General features: G+C 34.7%; 2 protein-coding genes and 1 long non-coding RNA gene across 4 annotated transcripts; 2 read left to right on the top strand and 1 right to left on the bottom strand.

The window, feature by feature from the left end:
• Positions 1-779: 779 nt before the first annotated feature.
• On the top strand, positions 780-2,915 carry LOC133701420 (small ribosomal subunit protein eS12-like). Its single transcript, XM_062125331.1, has 5 exons — positions 780-939; positions 1,090-1,132; positions 1,817-2,102; positions 2,419-2,484; positions 2,566-2,915. Exons 2-5 carry the CDS (start codon positions 1,125-1,127, stop codon positions 2,623-2,625), a joined length of 420 nt encoding a protein of 139 aa, XP_061981315.1. The 5' UTR covers positions 780-939; positions 1,090-1,124; the 3' UTR covers positions 2,626-2,915.
• A 2,585-nt stretch (positions 2,916-5,500) lies between these two features.
• Positions 5,501-6,082, bottom strand: LOC133700469 (uncharacterized). Its single transcript, XR_009843414.1, has 2 exons — positions 5,781-6,082; positions 5,501-5,626 (listed from the first exon to the last, which is right to left on the bottom strand). It is a non-coding gene; the product is annotated as an uncharacterized LOC133700469 (long non-coding RNA).
• Positions 6,083-7,603: 1,521 nt separating this feature from the next.
• Positions 7,604-17,780, top strand: LOC133700729 (sister chromatid cohesion protein PDS5 homolog D-like). 2 transcript variants are annotated; one of them, XM_062124370.1, is made up of 13 exons: positions 7,604-8,035; positions 9,897-10,100; positions 10,225-10,406; positions 11,505-11,631; positions 11,717-11,914; positions 12,714-13,652; positions 13,742-13,828; positions 15,060-15,133; positions 16,094-16,145; positions 16,503-16,589; positions 16,699-16,742; positions 16,878-16,949; positions 17,029-17,780. In XM_062124370.1, exons 1-13 carry the CDS (start codon positions 7,934-7,936, stop codon positions 17,528-17,530), a joined length of 2,670 nt encoding a protein of 889 aa, XP_061980354.1. In that variant the 5' UTR covers positions 7,604-7,933; the 3' UTR covers positions 17,531-17,780. The 2 variants fall into 2 exon arrangements, with proteins under 2 accessions (XP_061980354.1, XP_061980353.1); XM_062124369.1 differs by having other exon boundaries at positions 7,605-8,035; positions 13,739-13,828.
• The last annotated feature ends 1,575 nt before the right edge of the window (positions 17,781-19,355 follow it).

The raw sequence follows: 19,355 nt of genomic DNA on the forward strand, positions 1-19,355 counted from the left end.
TTGCATTGCAGTTTGCAGTGGCAATTTTCAGGTAATGGCATTTTTCCTTTCGAAGATGACATGGGTCAACTATGATGCTTTATGAATGTGATAGTGCATTAATTAGCTCCGGAATCATAATGTTGTAAGGTGTAAGATAATGTTCACTGCAGGAATTTCTCGGTTGTGCAGGTCTTTTTCTTTTTGGTCAGCTTCTGGGTATGCCAGGATTTCCTAATAAGCTATTATCAGTATCTGCCTTCTGATTCTTCTATCTTTTCCCCTTCAATGTTTTCAGACTCTTTTAGCATCAGCTAGTTAGCAACTACTAATGGAGTCTTGTGATAAACCCTAACGAATGAAGAGAGTGGATTTCTCTCGGCCGCAGAGTTGGATATTTGCTACAATTCACATGCCTGTATGCTAGATGGTACCAGCTTTTAGAAACAGGCATGTTCCAATGTCTATTGAAAAGACAACAGGTTTAGCCCAGCATGCTACCTTGTTCGAACGGTGAAGGAACCAACACCAACTTACATAACATGAATATGATAAGCCCATTGCTGTTTAGGTGGGGGATCAAAAAATGCCACTTATTATTTTCAACATGATCATAAATAAATAAATAATTTAATAATTTAATAAAACCCATGTATTTAATTAATGGAAAATTGCATTTAAAAATAATAACTAATAAAATAAGATTTCTTATTCGTTAAGAAGAAAAGGAATTAAATATTTCCGTTGGACCGAGCTCTGCTTCGATTCAATTTTATCGAGGCCTGGCTGGATATTGGACCTCAGGGCCTAGGATAAGGAATTGAAGGACAAGAAGGTCGCTTAGAAATTTAGGGCTTTTTTTAAAGCTTTTGCCCTACTTTTATTATCGTCTTCCTTTACGACCCTCCAATTTGCTCCGCAGGCACACAAGCAGCAGGAGGCCTACCTTCACTTGCAAAGGTCTTTGTACTCTTTCTCTTGCATCAAGCCATCTTCAGTTTCAGTTAGTTAATGTCATCAAATCTTGAACTTGTTCTGTCCTGTTTGTAGTTGTTGATCAGTATTGTTTGAGTACTGATTTTCTGTTTTGGCTTTCTTGTGGTTTTGCAGTAAGGAGATTCTAACATTATCAACAAATCCCAAAAATGTCAGGGTATGTATCTGTTTTAATAAATTATAATTTCAACCCATGCTTGTTTGTGATTTCCTGTTTTACTAGCTATTATTGTGTGTTTAACCCATGCTGCTAGAGGTTAGTTTGTAGTTTATGATTTTGGGTTTTTCTTATTGGTTATAATGAAGTTGCACATTTGATATGCTAGGTGCTTCTTCTTCTTCTTCTTCTTCTTGCTGTTACTTGTGGTGATTGTTGACATGGTGAATTGATTTATTTCGCTTAAGAATTGCGAATGGTTTTTATGCCTAGAGTTTAGGCACGTTTCAACCCATCATCTTGCAATTGCATCTTGATTTCTTGGAATTTTTTAGCTTCCATTCAATGATTTCAAGTCTTTGAATGTTAAGCTTTTGCCAGAGGCCTTTGACATTTTTATTCAAGAAAAAAACTAGTGATAGAAAGGACAATGTGGTAACTATCGTATTTTGATAGAAAGGCCTTTGATGCGAATTTTGATGCACCAATCAAAATGTATTATAGATTGTTACTTATGGCCCACTTAAGGGTGGTGCATTTTGTATCCTCTTCCTTCCCCAAAATAAAAAAACAGAAAGTATCTATCGTATTTATCTGATGTGGGGTTTTTGTTGTTTGATTCTTGAACTGGAAATGATGGTTTGTGCCATCATTATTTATTGTATTTGAATCTCATCTTTGCAGTGAAGAGACTCCCGCTCCTGCTGAGACTCCAGCTCAGCCTCTTGAGGCCATGGACTTGATGACAGCATTACAGCTTGTTCTGAAAAAGTCTCTAGCTCATGGTGGACTTGCCCGGGGCCTCCATGAAGGTGCTAAAGTGATTGAGAAGCATGCCGCCCAGCTCTGTGTATTGGCAGAGGACTGCAACCAGCCAGACTATGTCAAACTCGTTAAAGCACTCTGTGCTGATCATGGTGTAGGCTTATTGATGGTTCCCAGTGCTAAGACCCTTGGCGAGTGGGCTGGAGTAAGTTCTTTTTTATTAGCTTTTTTATATGAATCATTAATGTTTTTAGTCTACATATAGCTTAGAAGTAAAACTATGGTATAGGGCCTTTTTTTCCTCTTCTATTTTCTGTAGCACATCATGTTTTTCTTGCCAGTGATGGAGTTATTGTTAGCTAGGTCAAAAGAATAAAACAGCTTGTTGTTTCGTATTGAATTAATAGATATTGGCTTATTGCAGATCATGTTAACCATTTTTTTCCTGTGAAAACTTGCATATGTATTTCCATTAAATGATTTTTTTGTCACAAAACCATAACCTTTATTTACTGGTGCAGTTATGCAAGATTGATTCTGAGGGCAAGGCCAGGAAGGTTGTTGGTTGCTCCTGCGTTGTTGTGAAGGTATGAGTCCTTTAAGGTATTGCATGTTTGTACTGGATTGTCATCTTTAGGGTTAACCTTTTTTCCCTTGCTGGGTTGCAGGATTATGGTGAGACAAGTGAAGGCTATAATGTTGTTCAGGAACATGTCAAGTCTCACTGAGTCAAAACGGTTCTCTAATTTAACAGGGTCTGATTTGAATTTCATTTGTAGAGACCTTCACTCCATGTTTCCATGAACCCACAATTCTATGGGGGTGTTTTTTAGTGTTTTCTGGTCATCGATCTCATGGTCAGGGAGTTTTGAGTCTTCTAGTTGCCTATGACTTTAATCAAATTGCTTCCTATTGTTGTGGTGAAACACCTTTTTATTGATGTATGAAATTCAGAATTAGCACATTTTTAAGACATCAATTAATAAATGACATGCAGAAGTAGCTCATCAGGCGTAAATGTTTTTTTGAACATGATAGTTACCAGTTTAATGTTTGTTGCTGAAACACATGCTTTTACAAGCTTTTCTTCACTTCTTGCTTTGATTGTCCAAGAGTGCCTTGAAGTTGCTTGCGATTTGAATCATCTTTATATTCAAGTTTCTGAGATTTTAGATTTGAGTTCAATAAAATCCCTGTCATGCGCATCCAGTGTCCACATGCCTTAATCTTAATCTGTTGGGTTTGCCGAGTTATCTGCTGCTGGAGTAAAGTATACAACTCTGTTGGAACGAGGCGTTGGATTTTATTGATCTATCAATTGATTCTGTTCTCTCCAGCGAAGTTCCCTTCATTGTCAAATCTAGTCAGATGGTAAGCCGGGTATAGCACTTCTTTGACACTGAAACCTATCCTTGAGAGTTGAGACTTTGCCTTGGTATCATTTTTAGCCCTCTTTAGCAGCAAAAGACCAGGATAGTATTTTGACACTGCTAAGGAGGAGGAAGGCAAGCTCCTCTAACCATATGAAGTCGAATTTATCACGAGCAGAAAGGGCTACTCATGTTTTAATTGAGAATTGTTGAGCTAGAACAGTTTTGGTAGATGATTCAAATGGGTTCAAAGCTTGTCATTTTGAGTAACTTTTTTGTGAATATTCTAGTCCTAACATTATTTTTCCTGAATCAAGATGGATTTAATCTCGGTGTTGCAAATACATAACTATAACGCCAATCAAAGTCAATTTCTTGAACCTCTACACTTACTCTCTTTGCATAAATAGCGACCACACTTGAGGCATTTTAATCTCTTAACCAATTTTAAATGATTGATTTTATTGTATAAAGTCAGTATCTTTAAAAAAAGAACATTGTTTCATGGCACTTACATTTTACCATTGATTCGCAGTGAAATTGTTATTTTGCCCTTATCAAAAAAAAAAAAAAAACTAATGTACATGATAGGCAACACGATTTTTTTTATGGGATACAATAGTCATTATTGAATTAAACGACGTGAATTTAACCCTCTCAAGTTTTTGTTGCACAGTGGAAAAACATTTCACTTGACTCAAGGGAATTTTTTTACTTTTCAATTTATTTTGTACAGTACAATGATTTAAATGTCTCTTAGAATTAAACTTTAAAGGCTTCGTATATAGGGATATTTTTATTATTTTATCATAGTTATATTTTGGTAATTTTCATGTGAGGTTAGGAGTAATTGAGTCTTTTAATAAATAAATATATATATAATACAATTAAAATAAAAAATAATTGGTGCTAATCATGCTTTTCAAGTGATGCACTCTACTACCCATTGTCAAAGGAGACAATGGTGCGATGCGTGCTTATGGAAAAGTGATGGTTGAGCTTTGGTGACGTGTTTTTCTTCCCCGCTATTTTCTTGGATTTTTCTTTTAGGATGTAATCGAGCCTCGTGACATGTATTACGAGTTTGAAAAATTAGATGAAGTTAATTATGGTCTTTTTAGGTCGTTTTTTTTAAAAAAAATTCATTCTTCAACATCATAATGATTAGAGATTGAACATTCGTTATTCTTTTAACTTTATTTTCTATAGAGTTGCCCCGATTTCATGTCCTGAGTCATAGATTCGACAAGTTCACAAGGGTTGACTTGAGTTTTTTTTGCATTCCCCCCCCCCCCACTTTGCCCTTCAATATTAGGTTGATCTGATAATTGAGTTTTATAATTTTATTCAATTTACATTTCACGAGGTTATTCCAATCTCAAGACCAGGTTATGGATTTCGCGTGCTGGCTTGGATAGACTTAAGTCAATTTTTATTTTGTTTTTTTAAATTTGATTTCTTTTCAATTTTTTCATTCGATATTTTATTTATTAGGAATTAAAATTTATTTATTTTCCATGCTATTATTCTATTCTCATTTAATTAATTTTTACTTTGTTAACAAATAAAATCATTAAGACTTTTTAAAAATAATGTAAAAATATATTTGCATAGTATTAACAAGCGATACATTTTTTATATTGAATTATTGTTGATTTTTTTTCCACTTTAGTTGTTGTCTATATCTTCTTTTTAAATTATATTATTAGAGTAATCAAGTTTATTAAATTAAATAGAATTAACGACTAGAGTCTTATATTTTTTTTTTAAAAAAAAAATATTTACACCGCTTTGACAATTTATTTTTACCGCTTTGACATTTTTTTTACGTTGATAAAAAAAAAAAGTTGGCCTGTGTTGTGGTGGGAACACCTATCTAATAAGTAATAAACATCCATGCAAAGATATTCACGTGGCCCAATCAGATAAAAATCATTCTTTAATTTTATGTGGGCAATTTTTCACTTATCCACTATAATTTAAACAATTATTATTTATATCTTGAATTTTAATTTTATGCACACATTAACACATAATATCCTCACTCTAATGCGTTAAAAAAATCAATAAATTTATTTATAAAATTATCATTATTTTTATTTAAAAAATGAAAAATCCCTTTATAATTCAATATTATAACTTTTCCATTTTAATTAAAAAAAACTAACCCAAACCCAGATCTCCAGACCTCCCATAACAAAAAGAAACTAGATTTAGAATCTGGCAAATCGAGTTCAAATAACAAAAAGAAACTAGATTATTAAATCGAGTTCAAATAATTAATTTGGCAGGGGTGACCGATTATTTTACATTAAATATTACACTCTCCTCCTCCTCCTTCATCGTCTCTATTTAGAATCTGCACTTCAATTTTTTTGCTCGTATTAGACAACCCAGGAATACCATCACCATGGCCATTAAATTGCAACTCATCTATGATGGTGAGGTAGCGGAGAGACGAAGAAAAAATCAAGAAATTGAAAGGAAGAAAACGATTGGGAGGAATGCAATACCATTGAATGAGCATTCTTCTTTGTTATCACGGTCGATGAAAACTCACCGGTATGGATGTAACGTCGTCACAATTGCCAGAGGAGAAATATTCATCTTGTTGTTCTTGGTGCTGGGAATCTGAGATCTCCTACCTCGTTCTAGAGGAGAAAGGGAACTCGTCTTTTTGCTAAAGGAGGAGTGTTGAGGAGACCATGGTTCTCTTTAGACCTCACCTGGATTAGGACAGATCCAATGTCACGCTCGCTTCAATTTCACCGACCTAGTTTTTTAAACACCATGGATGATTTATGTGCAGGACAAAAAAAACCCCTAAAACCAAAGATATACATTTTTTTGCTTTTAAAACCAACAAAGTAATTTAACTGTGAAAAATAATATATTAATTAATTTATTCCTAATAAAAAATATTTTTACCTTTACTAACTAGGCTTTTGGTTTGCGATTATGCTGATCCACGGTGAATTGTCTCTCACATGCTATAATAAATTACTAATCTCGTTTAATTTTTTTATAATATATAAAAAAATAACACCACACTCAAATTATAAGATGATTTATGTGTGCTTATTAATGCAATATATGTTGATTTTTAAAAGTGCTTTTAAATTAAAAATTCATTAAAATAATTTTTAATCTTTGACATTATCACATTAAAACCATAAAAAATCATTCAAAAACATCAATTTAATATTTTTTTAAAACAAAAATCACTTTGAAAACATATTTAATCACAAAACAAACACTTGGTATCATCTTTAAATTTTTTTTTTATAGTTCCCTTTATTTTAATAAATATAATGAAATAATTTTAAAGAGTTCATTAAAATTTAATAAAAAACTCGATTGAATAGAAAAGAACTTTCAGAATACTTGATTGATGACAAACAGAGAGCTGAAATGCTTTGTAACAAAATAAAAGTTGGAGTACCAGACTGAAAAATAAATAAATAAATAAATCTCATGTATCATACACACACGTGCACGCGGGCAATATTTTTAAATATCACGTGTTTATCAAAATGATTATGAAAATAAGTGAGATAGTGATGTTTGGTTATTGTTTAACGGTAAAAAAAAATATGGATACAGTAAAAAAAAGTCTTTTCTGTTCCCCATATGTTAAAAGTAAAATTTATTTCAAAACTATAATAAAAATAAATTTATTTTATATTTATATTCATATATTCTCAACAAAAACACATTTCTATTTATTTTATATCTGTTTTCTACTCTACAATACTAATAAAAAATATAATCTAAAATTTCTTTCTTTAACAATTTTTTACCTAAACAAACCTTTACTGGTAGTATTTGACATTGGATTTTGTTTATGAAAAAAATTAAAAAAATTTTATTTTTATTTTAAATTAATATATTTTTAATAATTTCAAATCATTTTGATATGCTCATGTCAAAAATAATTTTTAAAAATAAAAAAATTATTATTTTAATGTATTTTAAAATAAAAAATACTTTGAAAAGTAACTGCTATCACACTCTTCAGCATTCTCTAAAAATTAAATATTAAAAAAAAATAAAATTAACATTCATAATTCTAACATTTAGCCTCAAATTAAATAGGAAGAGTAAACTTGTTAATGATTACAAATTGAAATTAAAAAATATGCAAAAGCAATTATATACTTAAGTATTTTCTTGATTTCTAGTGCATTCTATAAAGTAAAATGTGTTAATTTCATAATTTAAATTTAAAATATTAAAAAGAATTAAACTTTTTTTAACCATCAAACTTAAACTTATCCTTGAGTTAAAATATTCTTTTTCTTGCACTACCATTAAAAAGAAAGAAAGAAAAAAAGGACAATAAAATAAAATAGTAAAATAAAGAGAGAATTGGAGAAACCCCAGAACCCAAAACCCCATCCTTTTTAACCACAGTGAATTAACGGGTTGAATCCGAGAGGAAAAAACTGGCTCTTTGGTAACCCCTGCTTGCATGGACAACTGTGTTTAGACTTTAGAGTTGTAAACGATACAGTCAACAAATGGGTTTGATTTCTTTCATCTGTGGGTTTTGTAAATACTACTCTACTGTTTGTCTGTGATGTGGGTTTCGGTGAAAAGTCTCTGAATTTTCAGAGAAAGTGAGAGTATTTTGTGTTTTTGGTTTCTGTGTTTAAAGAGTGTTGAAATGCCTAACAGTGAGACTGAGCTTGAAGAACGGCTTAAAGAGGCTGGAAATAGTCTCTTAAACCCTCCATCATCCGTTGATGACCTTCTTGACTCCCTCGATGTAATGTCTCATCACCCTTTTCATCTCTTTATATATTTATATATGTTTGCTCTGTGTGCTTGCCTTTTTTTTTTTTTTTCTATGTTTGTTGATATTGTATTAGAATGTTGAATAGGCTTAATTATTTGGTGCATGGATATAAATGTTTCGTATTTTTGGTGACGACTGCCACGGATTAATGATTTTTTGTTTGGCAATTTTGCAAAAAATTGCTGTTGCTGTTGTTTTCATCTTATATGGTCTTCATCTTCCTGATTGCTTTCTAGTCGTGTGTAAACTCACTCGGTTTTAGTCTCTGTTTAAGTTTTCTTTTCCGGGATTTTCTTGTTTGGATGCCTGTTAATTGGAGTGTTGATTTTGAAATCTATCAATGTATGGTTAATGATTGTTGGATTTTGGTCGTTTTTTGGATTTCATCTCTGATTTCTACTTAGCTTTATATGTCCTCTATAAATATTAAGATAACTCTTGACTTTGCTGTTTATTGTTAGGACTGTTGATTGGGGAGTGATTAATTTATGGTGGATAATCATTTCCTGATCAATGTGTTGGGGGAATCTTCCATTTTCACTCTTGTTTCTTCATAAAAAAGTATAAGGGAATACTGCATTAATCTGTAATATTATTGCGGGGTATGATGTTGTAGAATGACTATACATATACTCTTGCCAAAGGGCATGGTTGATGGCATTTTAGGATGGGTCAGCAGCCAATGAACTTGTGGTCAATCCAGTTCCAGCAGGACCTGAAACCACTGACAACATTTGGGTCTCCGATGCCTATATCTCTCCTAGACCTTGCAACTAGACAATCTTATTCTTGTTCTCTGATAGTTCAGTACATGTGAAATCGTATTATCAGAGCCATGGCATTACCTCTGAATGCTCCATCTGGCACGGTTTGCTCACATATAATTTTTGCAGCCACTGGTGATTGCATATTCTTTTGGTATGATTGGAAAATAACCATTGGAATTGAACTCTTGGTTTTGCTTGGGACACTAAAAAACCTGTCTATAACTTGCATGAGGAAATATGGTTGCGTGACCATTGCTGGCCAACATGAGTTTTCTTTAATTAGTCTTGTAAGTTTGTAATTTTAAATTGCCAAAAAAGGGCATTCGAGTTGATTGTTAATAGCCACTTCAGCTTTCTTTTTGCCTAAAAATGATCTCTACCATTTTTTCTCTTCACCGAGATTGAAAACATTTTGAGTTGCAAATATCAATCATGACATTAAAACTTTGGATATTCAGCCATAATACTTGAATCATGGCCATTGTCCTTTGCCACCTCTTCGTTAAGTATCTTTCCTTAAGTTTCCTCCCCCTCACCCCAAGTTTTTTTTGGATGATTCTACCTCTTCTAGTATAGGAGTAGCTGGGAGTGAAATATACTTACCGTTGCAAACGGGAAGTAGTATTCCTTGTGCTGTAGTTATTAGTAAATAAAAGACAGCAAGTTCTGCCCTAGATGATGTGTATGTGTTGCCTTTTCTGAGACACTAATGGTGGAAAAATCTTATTTAAGTTATTCAAATCAAAATGGTTATCCTACAAAGACATTGCTATCTGGCATGAAGTGTGTCTGGTGATGAGTTATATGAAGTCCAGCTTGTGTTAACAGATTTTGGAATTTTTTTCAACGAGTCTTTTCCATGAAACTTACTGGCATTCATGTAATTTGAGCTTTATAGCCTGTAATGGTGTTTTTGTTTTGTTTTGTCATTTTTTTTCTTGGTTATTGGTCCTTTGATGACCTCTGTATGGCTCATATCACCTTTTTAGAGTTGTCATATTTTTTCCTTACTTTCTTTATTGCTTATGGATTGATCTGTTATTGTGTTTCATTTTGTCTTGTAGAAACTGGAGCGTTTGCTCACAAATGTGGAGCAAGCACCATCAAGATCAATGCAAGATGCTCTTTTACCACCAATGAAGGCATTAATCTCTAGTGCCATTTTGAGGCACTTGGACGAAGATGTAAGGGTTGCGGTTGCATCTTGCATGAGTGAGATTACAAGAATAACAGCACCAGATGCTCCTTACAATGATGACCTAATGAAGGTACTTATAGCAGCTGAAATCAATTTTCATGTGTGCGGGTGATCAGAATAAGATTTCTTCATTATATGCTCCTACATTTTTCTTTTCGGGCTCTTATGCTGTCTGCTTTTCTAATGATGAACAGGAAATTTTTCAATTGACTGTAGCATCTTTTGAAAAATTATCCCATGAGTCTGGCCATTGTTATACAAAGGCAGTTTCAATTCTTGAGAATGTAGCGAGGGTGAGGTCATGCTTGATGATGCTGGACCTGGAGTTGGATGAACTAATTTTAGATATGTTCCAATACTTTCTGAAATTCATCAGGTAGGACTCAGGAGCCTTGTCATTGTCATTAGCTTTTGCTTCATATCTTCTCATGTTTATATGTCATTTTCTGAAAGATATAGAAATTACTGCCTATTCCATGTATTGTTCTATCCCCCATTTACAATCCCCAAACAGGCTGTAGTGCTACCTTCAATAGTAGAGTTCCTTAACTAATTTGTGTTCAGAAGGATTCAAATTTGGTGAGTAATTTCAGCTCATTAGATTCTGTAACTTTTAATTTTTCTTAGTGTGTAACATTGTACTTCTAAAAACAGTTTTGGAGCTGCTAAAATTAAAGTGAATCAGGGTTTGAATAATTCTTTCATTCTTATATTGGAATTTCATTGTCAGAAGTTTACGGTAATAACATGACAGGAGTTTTTTCCAATTGTATTCTTGGTTCTGCAAAATTTTAGAAATTCTCAAAAGTTTCGTACAAAGTTACAGGGTTTTTTTTTTTTTTTGTGTGTGTGTGTGTGTCAGGTGGAGTTTTTAAGCATTTAAAACTCATGCTGCATTTCAATATAGCTCCCTTTAGAAAACTGTTCTTAATCTAATTTGGAATTTAGATTGCAAAGGTCTACTGTCAATCATTGTAGAAAAGAAGATCAGGAAAGTGGTTGTGCTTGTTGGAAGTTGAAGAGACCCAGAAGGGATTATTATGGATGAGAAGCAGCTCAAGAGTTGTTCGTATGTGGCTATGCATCCTACCCACTTGAAGATTGGACATAGCTTGGGACTTGCTAGGGTGGAAAGTGTCAGAATTTATATGAAACTATTTTCTTGATAACTTCAAGGGATACATTGTGCTATGTATTTATAGTTTCTGTTCTAGTTTTCATAATAAAGATATGGTAGCATTTTTTTTAGGCAGTGGTAGTACATGATCATCGGAAAAGGATCCATATAGCCAACCCCAACTAGTTTGGGATTGAAGCTTGGGTGCTGTTTTGTTGTTGTCGAAGCAGTGGTAGCTTGGGGCTTTCTGTCTGCTTTTCTTTTCTTTTTTCTTTTCCTGTTTACCTTCATATAAATGCCTGGATTTTTTTTTTGTCTCTCTTCAACAATTGATGACTTTTCTTGTTCAACTTCAAGGTCCAATCATCCACAAATTGCAATCTTGGCCATGGAAACAATTATGACCCTGGTCATTGATGAAAGTGAAGAAATCTCAGTGGAGCTTCTCACTCTCCTTTTAGTGAGTGTAAAAAAGCAAAACCAGGTGTGTCATTCGTCAAATGTTTCTCTTTTCCATCATGGTCTTGATAGGTTCGATTACATTTACTCTACAAATACTATTGTTCCAGAGTTTTTCTCCTATAGCATGGAAGCTTGGGGAAAGAGTTATCACTAATTGTGCTGCTAAAATTAAGCCCTATCTCAAGGAAGCTGTGCAGTCTACAGGCATGCCTTTGGATGAATATGCTCCAATAGTTGCTTCTATATTCCAAGATGAGTCTCACACACTCGAATGTGATTATAACAATCATTCTGGGGAACCTTTGGTATGTTTCTTATCCCTGTCTATAACTGCATGAGATTTGAGTGGAGTTTTTTGTGATCTTGTCTTGCAATTGTAAAATTGTTACCTAAGATGGAAAACTGATCCAGAGTTCTCTTCTTTTGCTAAATATAATTTCTGACTTCATTTTCAAGAATAAGTTTTGGTTTCCCTTTTATCTGCTTTGTAGAATCCAAAACCCTTTTAATTTTCTGATGTGAGATGAAGCCCATTTACTGTCTTATACTGCTAGTGATTTGCTACAAATCACACGCAGCCTCCTACTTAATTTGGTTAAATCGAACCTTTTACTTCAAAATAGATCAAATCAACCTTTTTTTTCTAAGTAAAGGTGATGTCAGTCCCTTCCTCTAATTCCATTACTAGTTAAATGGCCAGCTAAATGCCACATGTTATGATGTAATCAAGTGGAGGATCTCAAATCCTTAACTGGAAGTGGAGTTGATTTGGTCCAATTTAAGGGACATGGTTGACTTGATCAAATTTGAGAAGTAGAGGGACCACATGAGATGTTTTGCCCTACTAGTGACCATTCAGTTATCAATCTATGACTAATATACTTTTCATGCAAAATGAATAAAATAAAATAAAGAGGAAAATAAACTCATGACTGTTGCATATGCTATTTAGAGAGAGATGAGATAACCTTTTTATTATTCTTCATAGAAGTGTGGTTGCGACTTGAAAGGTAGCATACTCTTTTGCTGCAATTTTGGATTTTTTCTTATTCTTAAATAGGTATCCTTTTTAATATTAATTTTTCTGTTGGTCTAATGTGCAAGGGATTATCACCAAATGCTGCTTGTCGTAAAGAAGTTTTTGAAGGTAAGGACGTGATTCCAAAGTCAATAGCAAGGAATGGAACTGCTTCAACTAGAAATGCCGGGACTGTTAAAAAGGATAATGCTTCAAAAATGCTAGAGCCTTGCTCTCATACTGAGCATTCTAAAAGCACCAATGCTCAGGACAAAGCAGAACCTGAAGTCATGTTAGAAATGGAGCCAAAGGCTGTTCCAAGTAAAAGGGGCTGGAAACCTAATTCTTTGATGAATCCAGAAGAAGGCTATGATCCTTGGTTTTCAACAGGAAGAAAAACTACCAAACTTCTCCGTGAAAAGCTTCAAGATAAGGGCAACGATGATTTACCCTCAGAAACTCCAGATTCCAAGAAGGTAGCTCTGTCATTAATGCATGTGAAAGTGACAAAACCTACAAGATTTACCCCCAAAACTGTTCAAATCTCAAGGTCTTCTTCCCTAACACCACAACAAGACATAACTGCTGGAAGTCATTTTAAAAGAGGCCGGCCAAAGAAAAAGGGAAAGAGTATGAGTGAAGATGCTGATCCAAGTCCTTCATTGTTGTCAAAGCGTGAAAGCATGAGTGCTCAGGTCGACGAGAAAGCTCCAGAATTCGATGATGCCAGTTTGAGAAAGCAGTCTAAAGAAAGAAGTGACTCAGAAGCAAAGAAACAAAAACGCTTAAGAAAAAATGAACTTGGCTCAAAGACTCCTAAGAAGATATCTCTGTCTTCTGGACGTGTAGTATCTTCAAAGAAATCAGTGGTCCTCAGTGAACCAGAGGAAAAGCCTGTCCACCAGCCAGTTGTGATTGCAGTAAGGAGATTTAATAAGCACCGCACTGCAGTCCCAACAGGCACAAAAAAGAAGTCTTTGGATGTTAATTCAGACGAGGATGTTGGGGAAGCATTTAGAGATAAGGTATTGAATGGATAAGGATCTGACTAGCATTTACCTCTGTTATGTATAAGGCTTTTCTTTTATGCTGATGTTTGCCAATTGTACAGAAGATAAAGTCATTAGACATGGATGGAAGTTACCTGGAAGAAACCCCACAACCAAAGCTCAAGAGGAAGCGTACTCCAAGGAAGGAAGTGGTATGGATTCCTTATTTCTTGCTATTAACTTGTAGCTTGTCAATGGGGCTTTCCTTCTTTTCTTTTCCATGTTTTGCATTTTTATTTTTCCACTTTGTAACATTTACCTCAACTGGTTTTCCTATACATTAGTTTCTCTCTGTTCGGACTTTGCACACACTATAAAATTGCTGAAAATGTTCCCTAAAAAAAGGCTGAAAAAGTTGAATTATAGAATTGGATCTTTGCCAGATTACCTAATTTTGAGTGTAGAGAGGAGTATCACTGTATCAGGTTGATGATATGCTCTTCATTTCTCCTGATATATCTCTTTCCCCGGGGATGGGTATAGGAGTTGAAATCTGTTTTTCAGTCAGTTCAATTGCACGCACTCTCATCAATTGAGTTTAAAAGCTGTGCTGCAATATCTAGCTGTTCCACCCAATGTTTTGCAACTCAAAAGTCCTATGAGATGCTTTATGTCACAATCTCAGAAACTGATTTGCAACTGGGAAGCCAGCTTAACCATTGTGAAGGGAGATAAATCTCTGATTGGTTTACCTTATTGGTTTAATGCGTGAAAATAGAAATGGCTATCAGAACTGAAAGAAAAAAAAGCATAGATACATGAAGGCACAATGTTGCACTTTAGCAACCAGAATGTTTGTGCTGCGGACAAGATTTTAACTTGCTTTTGCTTTTTCGATGATCGTGAAAATATTGGACTAATAGTCAAATTTATATTTGATGTTAATGTAATTGCAAATTGCTATGTTAATTTTGTATCAGCACTCCAATTGTTTGCCTTGACTATGAATAAATGCTAGTAAATCTTTCTAAGTCTAACATTGGTGGTTTATACATGTGGTTTACAGGGATGATGTGAGCCTCCATCTGATATAGGGCATAAACCAGACAAATGCTTTAAACTTATATTGTAATTGTCAATGTAATTGGAATTTCAAATTCATCAAATAAACTCATTTCACACTCATCGAAGACTATCTTTGAGATCTAGATTTTTTTTTTTTTGTGAGAAAGCACTGCTGAAGCTTTTTCTGGAGCTCTTGAATTGTAACAACACATCTTGGGATATGTCACATGCTTATGTTGTGTTTTTTGATTCAACTGTTTTCCTTTTAAGCATGCTTATATGTCAGGCTTTTAGATAGAGATATTTTTGCTTCCTTATTATCTTCTGTAATCTTTGTCATTTTTCCATTTATTGACATGGCTATATTCTAAAATTCAGTTTTCTGGAACTCCTGATCTTGGTGAGCAATTGGTTGGTAGCAAAATAAAGGTTTGGTGGCCACTGGATAAGAGGTAAGAGTTGAATATCTGACTTCTAGTTTCAATTTTTTTTTCTTTTAAAAACAAATTGTTAGATGGCCAGAATTTCTCTCACTTTTCCTGTCATATCTTGCTGGTTGTCTTGTGCTTGCTTGTCTTCAATCACCAATTCTTATTGAGCTTGTGACTTTTTGTACTCTGATGTCTCAGATTGACTTCTACAAGTTCTATGCTCACAGTGGAGACTGGAGTTATTTAATGCTGAGTATAAGGTCCTTGAATAGGCTTTTGAAAGTGGGCTGAGAGAATTTTATTCATCATCATCATCTTGTTTGTTTTTGTCTCAAAATTAGACTTGAAATGATAATGCAAGGTTTGATAACTGCATGAATAATAGTATGGAAATAACTATTCAAAAGTTGGCCGAAGAGAGATCATGTTGTCAATTTAATGTCTTTGTCTCGCACCAGGATTCTAACGATTTACAGTCATAAAGTGGACAAGGTGGTTCTTTTTATGTTGATCCTTGATCTTTATATAATCTTACTAAGGGTGATTGAAAGGGATTTTGACAGTGGTCATATTCTACCAGAGAGGATCTTTGATTTCAACGTCTCTACCTATGTATGACATGCTTTAATTTCCTTTTTGACCGTATATGGTGTATCTAAATTTTTCTTTAACAGAGAAAGTTGATGTTTTTGTTTACTGTCTTTGAGCTTTTGAACATGCTTTCTGTGGGTGCTGAACCATTACCTGCTGTCAGCTCAGCACAGAAAAAAAAAGAAAGAAAAAAACATCGATTTGTCTTGCCTGTGGCTTTTTATGTTTAGTGAAAGTAGATCATGGATTTTGATATGCACTAGATATCTTTGGCTGAGATTCTGGCCCCATAAATTTGAATTAGGGCTCAGCTTATAAACCACCTACATTATTGATCTTTCCAAAGAACACCCATACTGAAGTTTCTGTGCTTGTTTTCTTGTTCTGCAGGTTCTATGAAGGAGTTGTTGATTCCTACGACCCCATCAAAAAGAAGCACAAGGTGGGTGACTCTGAGTAATCCCTCCTAATCTAGAAAAAGGAAGGAGAAGGAATTATCTTTTTGAACCTGTCTTGTACTTGGAGTTCGGTTTTTCTGTAGCAATTGTGGCAATACCCAGGGCCAAAGTTTGTGATAAATCACGAGTACTTATGTCTATGACAGAAATGACACCTTTTATTAGGCTTGCTGGAGCTTTTCTTGTAAGATCAATGGATCCAGATTATTCTGATGGAGTAATTGGTTCATTATGGATGATAAGAGTCCGAACCGTCTCACCAAACATCGATATCAATTTTTCTATTTTCATTTCTTCATATCATAGGTCTAAAATACGTATGTTGATGACTTCTTGTTCAGGTCCTGTATGCTGATGGGGATGAAGAGAAGCTTAATCTCAAAAAGCAGCGATGGGAATTCATTGAAGATGGTATCTTTCCAGTTCAAGTGGGTGTTTTGCCTCATTCTATACTCCACATTTTCCCTTCTTTTATGTTCTAGAACTGTTTCCGGGAAGTAATTATCTGTCTCGCAATTGTGCTAACAATGTTTGCAGGGGCAGGAGATTGATGTTCCAAAACCTGGTACTTCATCTGATATGTAAGTTCAGAGATTATCATTTTAGTTCTTTAAATAAGACTGATATCATGGTTTTCCCATAGTTAGTAGACAGGTATTTTCTGATTCCTTGTTGCATGGTCTGATCTGTGCTTTGCTTTTGCAATATGTTACCAGACTGCAAAAAGTGAACAGTGAAACCAAGTCAGAGTCAAAAAAAAAATCGAAGGCTGTTTCATCCTCAAAAAGGTTGGCTTGCATGCTTTCATGAAGTCTGTTATGTTTTTCATGTGGTCAGCTACCGACTGAAATGTATGATGGTATGCAGGAGCAGAGCTGCCAGCATTTCCAAAACCACCGCTAGAAGATTTGCTGGCAAATCTGCATATGGTGCTGTCCATGACGAACCAATTCGTGTTGACAAACCTGCGGATCATGACACATCTGGGCCAGGTAGTGGTTCAGAAGATAGTAAAAACACACCTGGGCCAGGCAGTGGTTCAGAAGATAGTAAAAACACACCTGGGCCAGGCGGCAGTTCAAAAGATGATGGTGAAAATTCTACTGTCAAGTTGAAGATTCACGATCCACAACGGATTGATAACAACTCCAAGCAAGCAATGCCAGAGACTGTAAATACATCTGACAATGGAAGTCCCAAAGCTGGTACCGTGTTCTGTAGCTTCAACTCTGAGCAGACCATGCCAGTTGGTGCAACCCTATCCAAGGATGAAAGTTCCAGAGGGGGTGATGAATCTCATGGCTCAGATGGACCTAAGAGGGAACAGCAGGGGGAAGCGAGCTCTTCCCTTTCACCTGAAACTGACTAGAAACTGGTGAATCTTGCGTACAGGCACAGCAGGCGGAGAGGCATAGGAAAACTGTGAGTTTGGTTTAGTATAGAACAAGTGCCAGTTTTAGTCGCTCTGTTTTAGGCGACTTAAAGGTTATCTTTTGTTTTGTGACCCTAGTGTAGTGTATCCAAGCAATCCTTCGGCTTGGACCTGAACAATGGTTTGTGATTAGGCCTCTTCGGTAATGGATCTTTCCCTCACATCCCATCAAGTCTTTAGACCTCAATTTGATTGCATTCTTCAAGACTCTTGATATCATCACCAAATGCATGGAAGTGTCAAAAGGTTCTTTTGGCATGCAACTTTTCATGACATGGAGAAAAATTCCTACCTCAGTCACTTTTCTAGAAGATTTATTAATCTCCTGCCAATACCCCTAATCTTGAGAAACACTTTCCCTTTTCTTAGCTTTTAACTCCCTTCTGTTTGTAAATGAACAAACAATAGGAATTTCTCCATGAATTAACATGTACACGACCTCGAATTTGTTGAATGTTGACAAGCATGGCCACCAGTTTGTTAATGGACACTCGCTACAGTCGACAAACAAGAATACATCGCTGCCAAACTCTCCATTACAACTGGATCCAGTATCCAACATGCTTATATTTTTATACCCTTCTCTCCGTAGGATATTACACCAAAATCTCCCATGCCAGTGGTCACTTCCAGTAAAAATTGAGTTATAGGACTTTCTTCTTTAACCTTCTCCCCTCGACTCTAATCGAGTGAAATCAAAATAGAGAATCATTTGCAAGCAAACGAATCATACTAAATTCAACACAAACCAAACTGGCAACTTTATCCTTGAAGCTCCTCCAATTGTTTCTTTTGTAAGTGTTCGAAAAGTCTTCTTGTGGAGGTTGTTGATATATAACGATCGATGGAATTTTTTTACCAATAAAAACAGTTTATGATAAAAAAAAAAAAAAAAGTTAAGGGCTAAGCTCAATTCAACAAAAAAAAAATCAAGAAAATCTTGTGGTCTAACCGAATAAAATCAGAAGGGTATATTTTCCAAAAAAACTCAAAACAGCAGTCATCTGCCTACCCACAAAGTTACCAGTTAGGTGGGAATGAGATGGCTAGATCAAGTGTACCAATTTCGAAAGAAGGCGGACCACTGTGGAAATTCCTTCCCCCATTAAAGCTACTACTAATTTCTCGTACAGAAGCCATAGCTTCTGATCTCAAAATTTGAAGTCTAGTTTAGAATTAAGGGATGCCTCAGTTTAGGAGCTAGTAAGAAAAATTATATATAGTTAATTCACTGTGATAGGTTAAGATTTTTGGAAGAAAATATTTAGATGTTATTAATATTTTAGACCAATAATGACCCCACCCTAATTAATTATGGGGGTTGCTGAATTGGGTCTAGGCTTTACGGGTGCCGAACTCAATAATAGGTGTCGACTCATTCTGATTTATTTTTCTGAGCTAAAATATAAAATGACTTGATATGAAAAGTTCATGTGGTTGGTAGTTGATGCTTAGTAATGTTGATAAGCTAAAGTGATTGGTATCCGTAAAGTATTTCATTTGATGGATGCAGAAACTCTTACATGCTTTAAGTTAGTAATTTTGTAAAGAGAAAAAATATAATGATATTTTAGATAGATATATTCTAAAAACATATATATGCTAAAAAAATATTAAGAATTAAGAGATTGTGAACCTGAAGTTTGAAGGATTCATGAAGTATTTATAACTCACGACGAGTCTTGTCATTTTATGAAGAGGAGATGTTGAAGAGTCATTTCATCCTGTGATATTTTAAGTTATGTTCTACTAAAAAATAATA

This window comes from Populus nigra, chromosome 8 (genome assembly GCF_951802175.1).
Source record: "Populus nigra chromosome 8, ddPopNigr1.1, whole genome shotgun sequence".
Taxonomy (NCBI): Eukaryota; Viridiplantae; Streptophyta; class Magnoliopsida; order Malpighiales; family Salicaceae; genus Populus; species Populus nigra.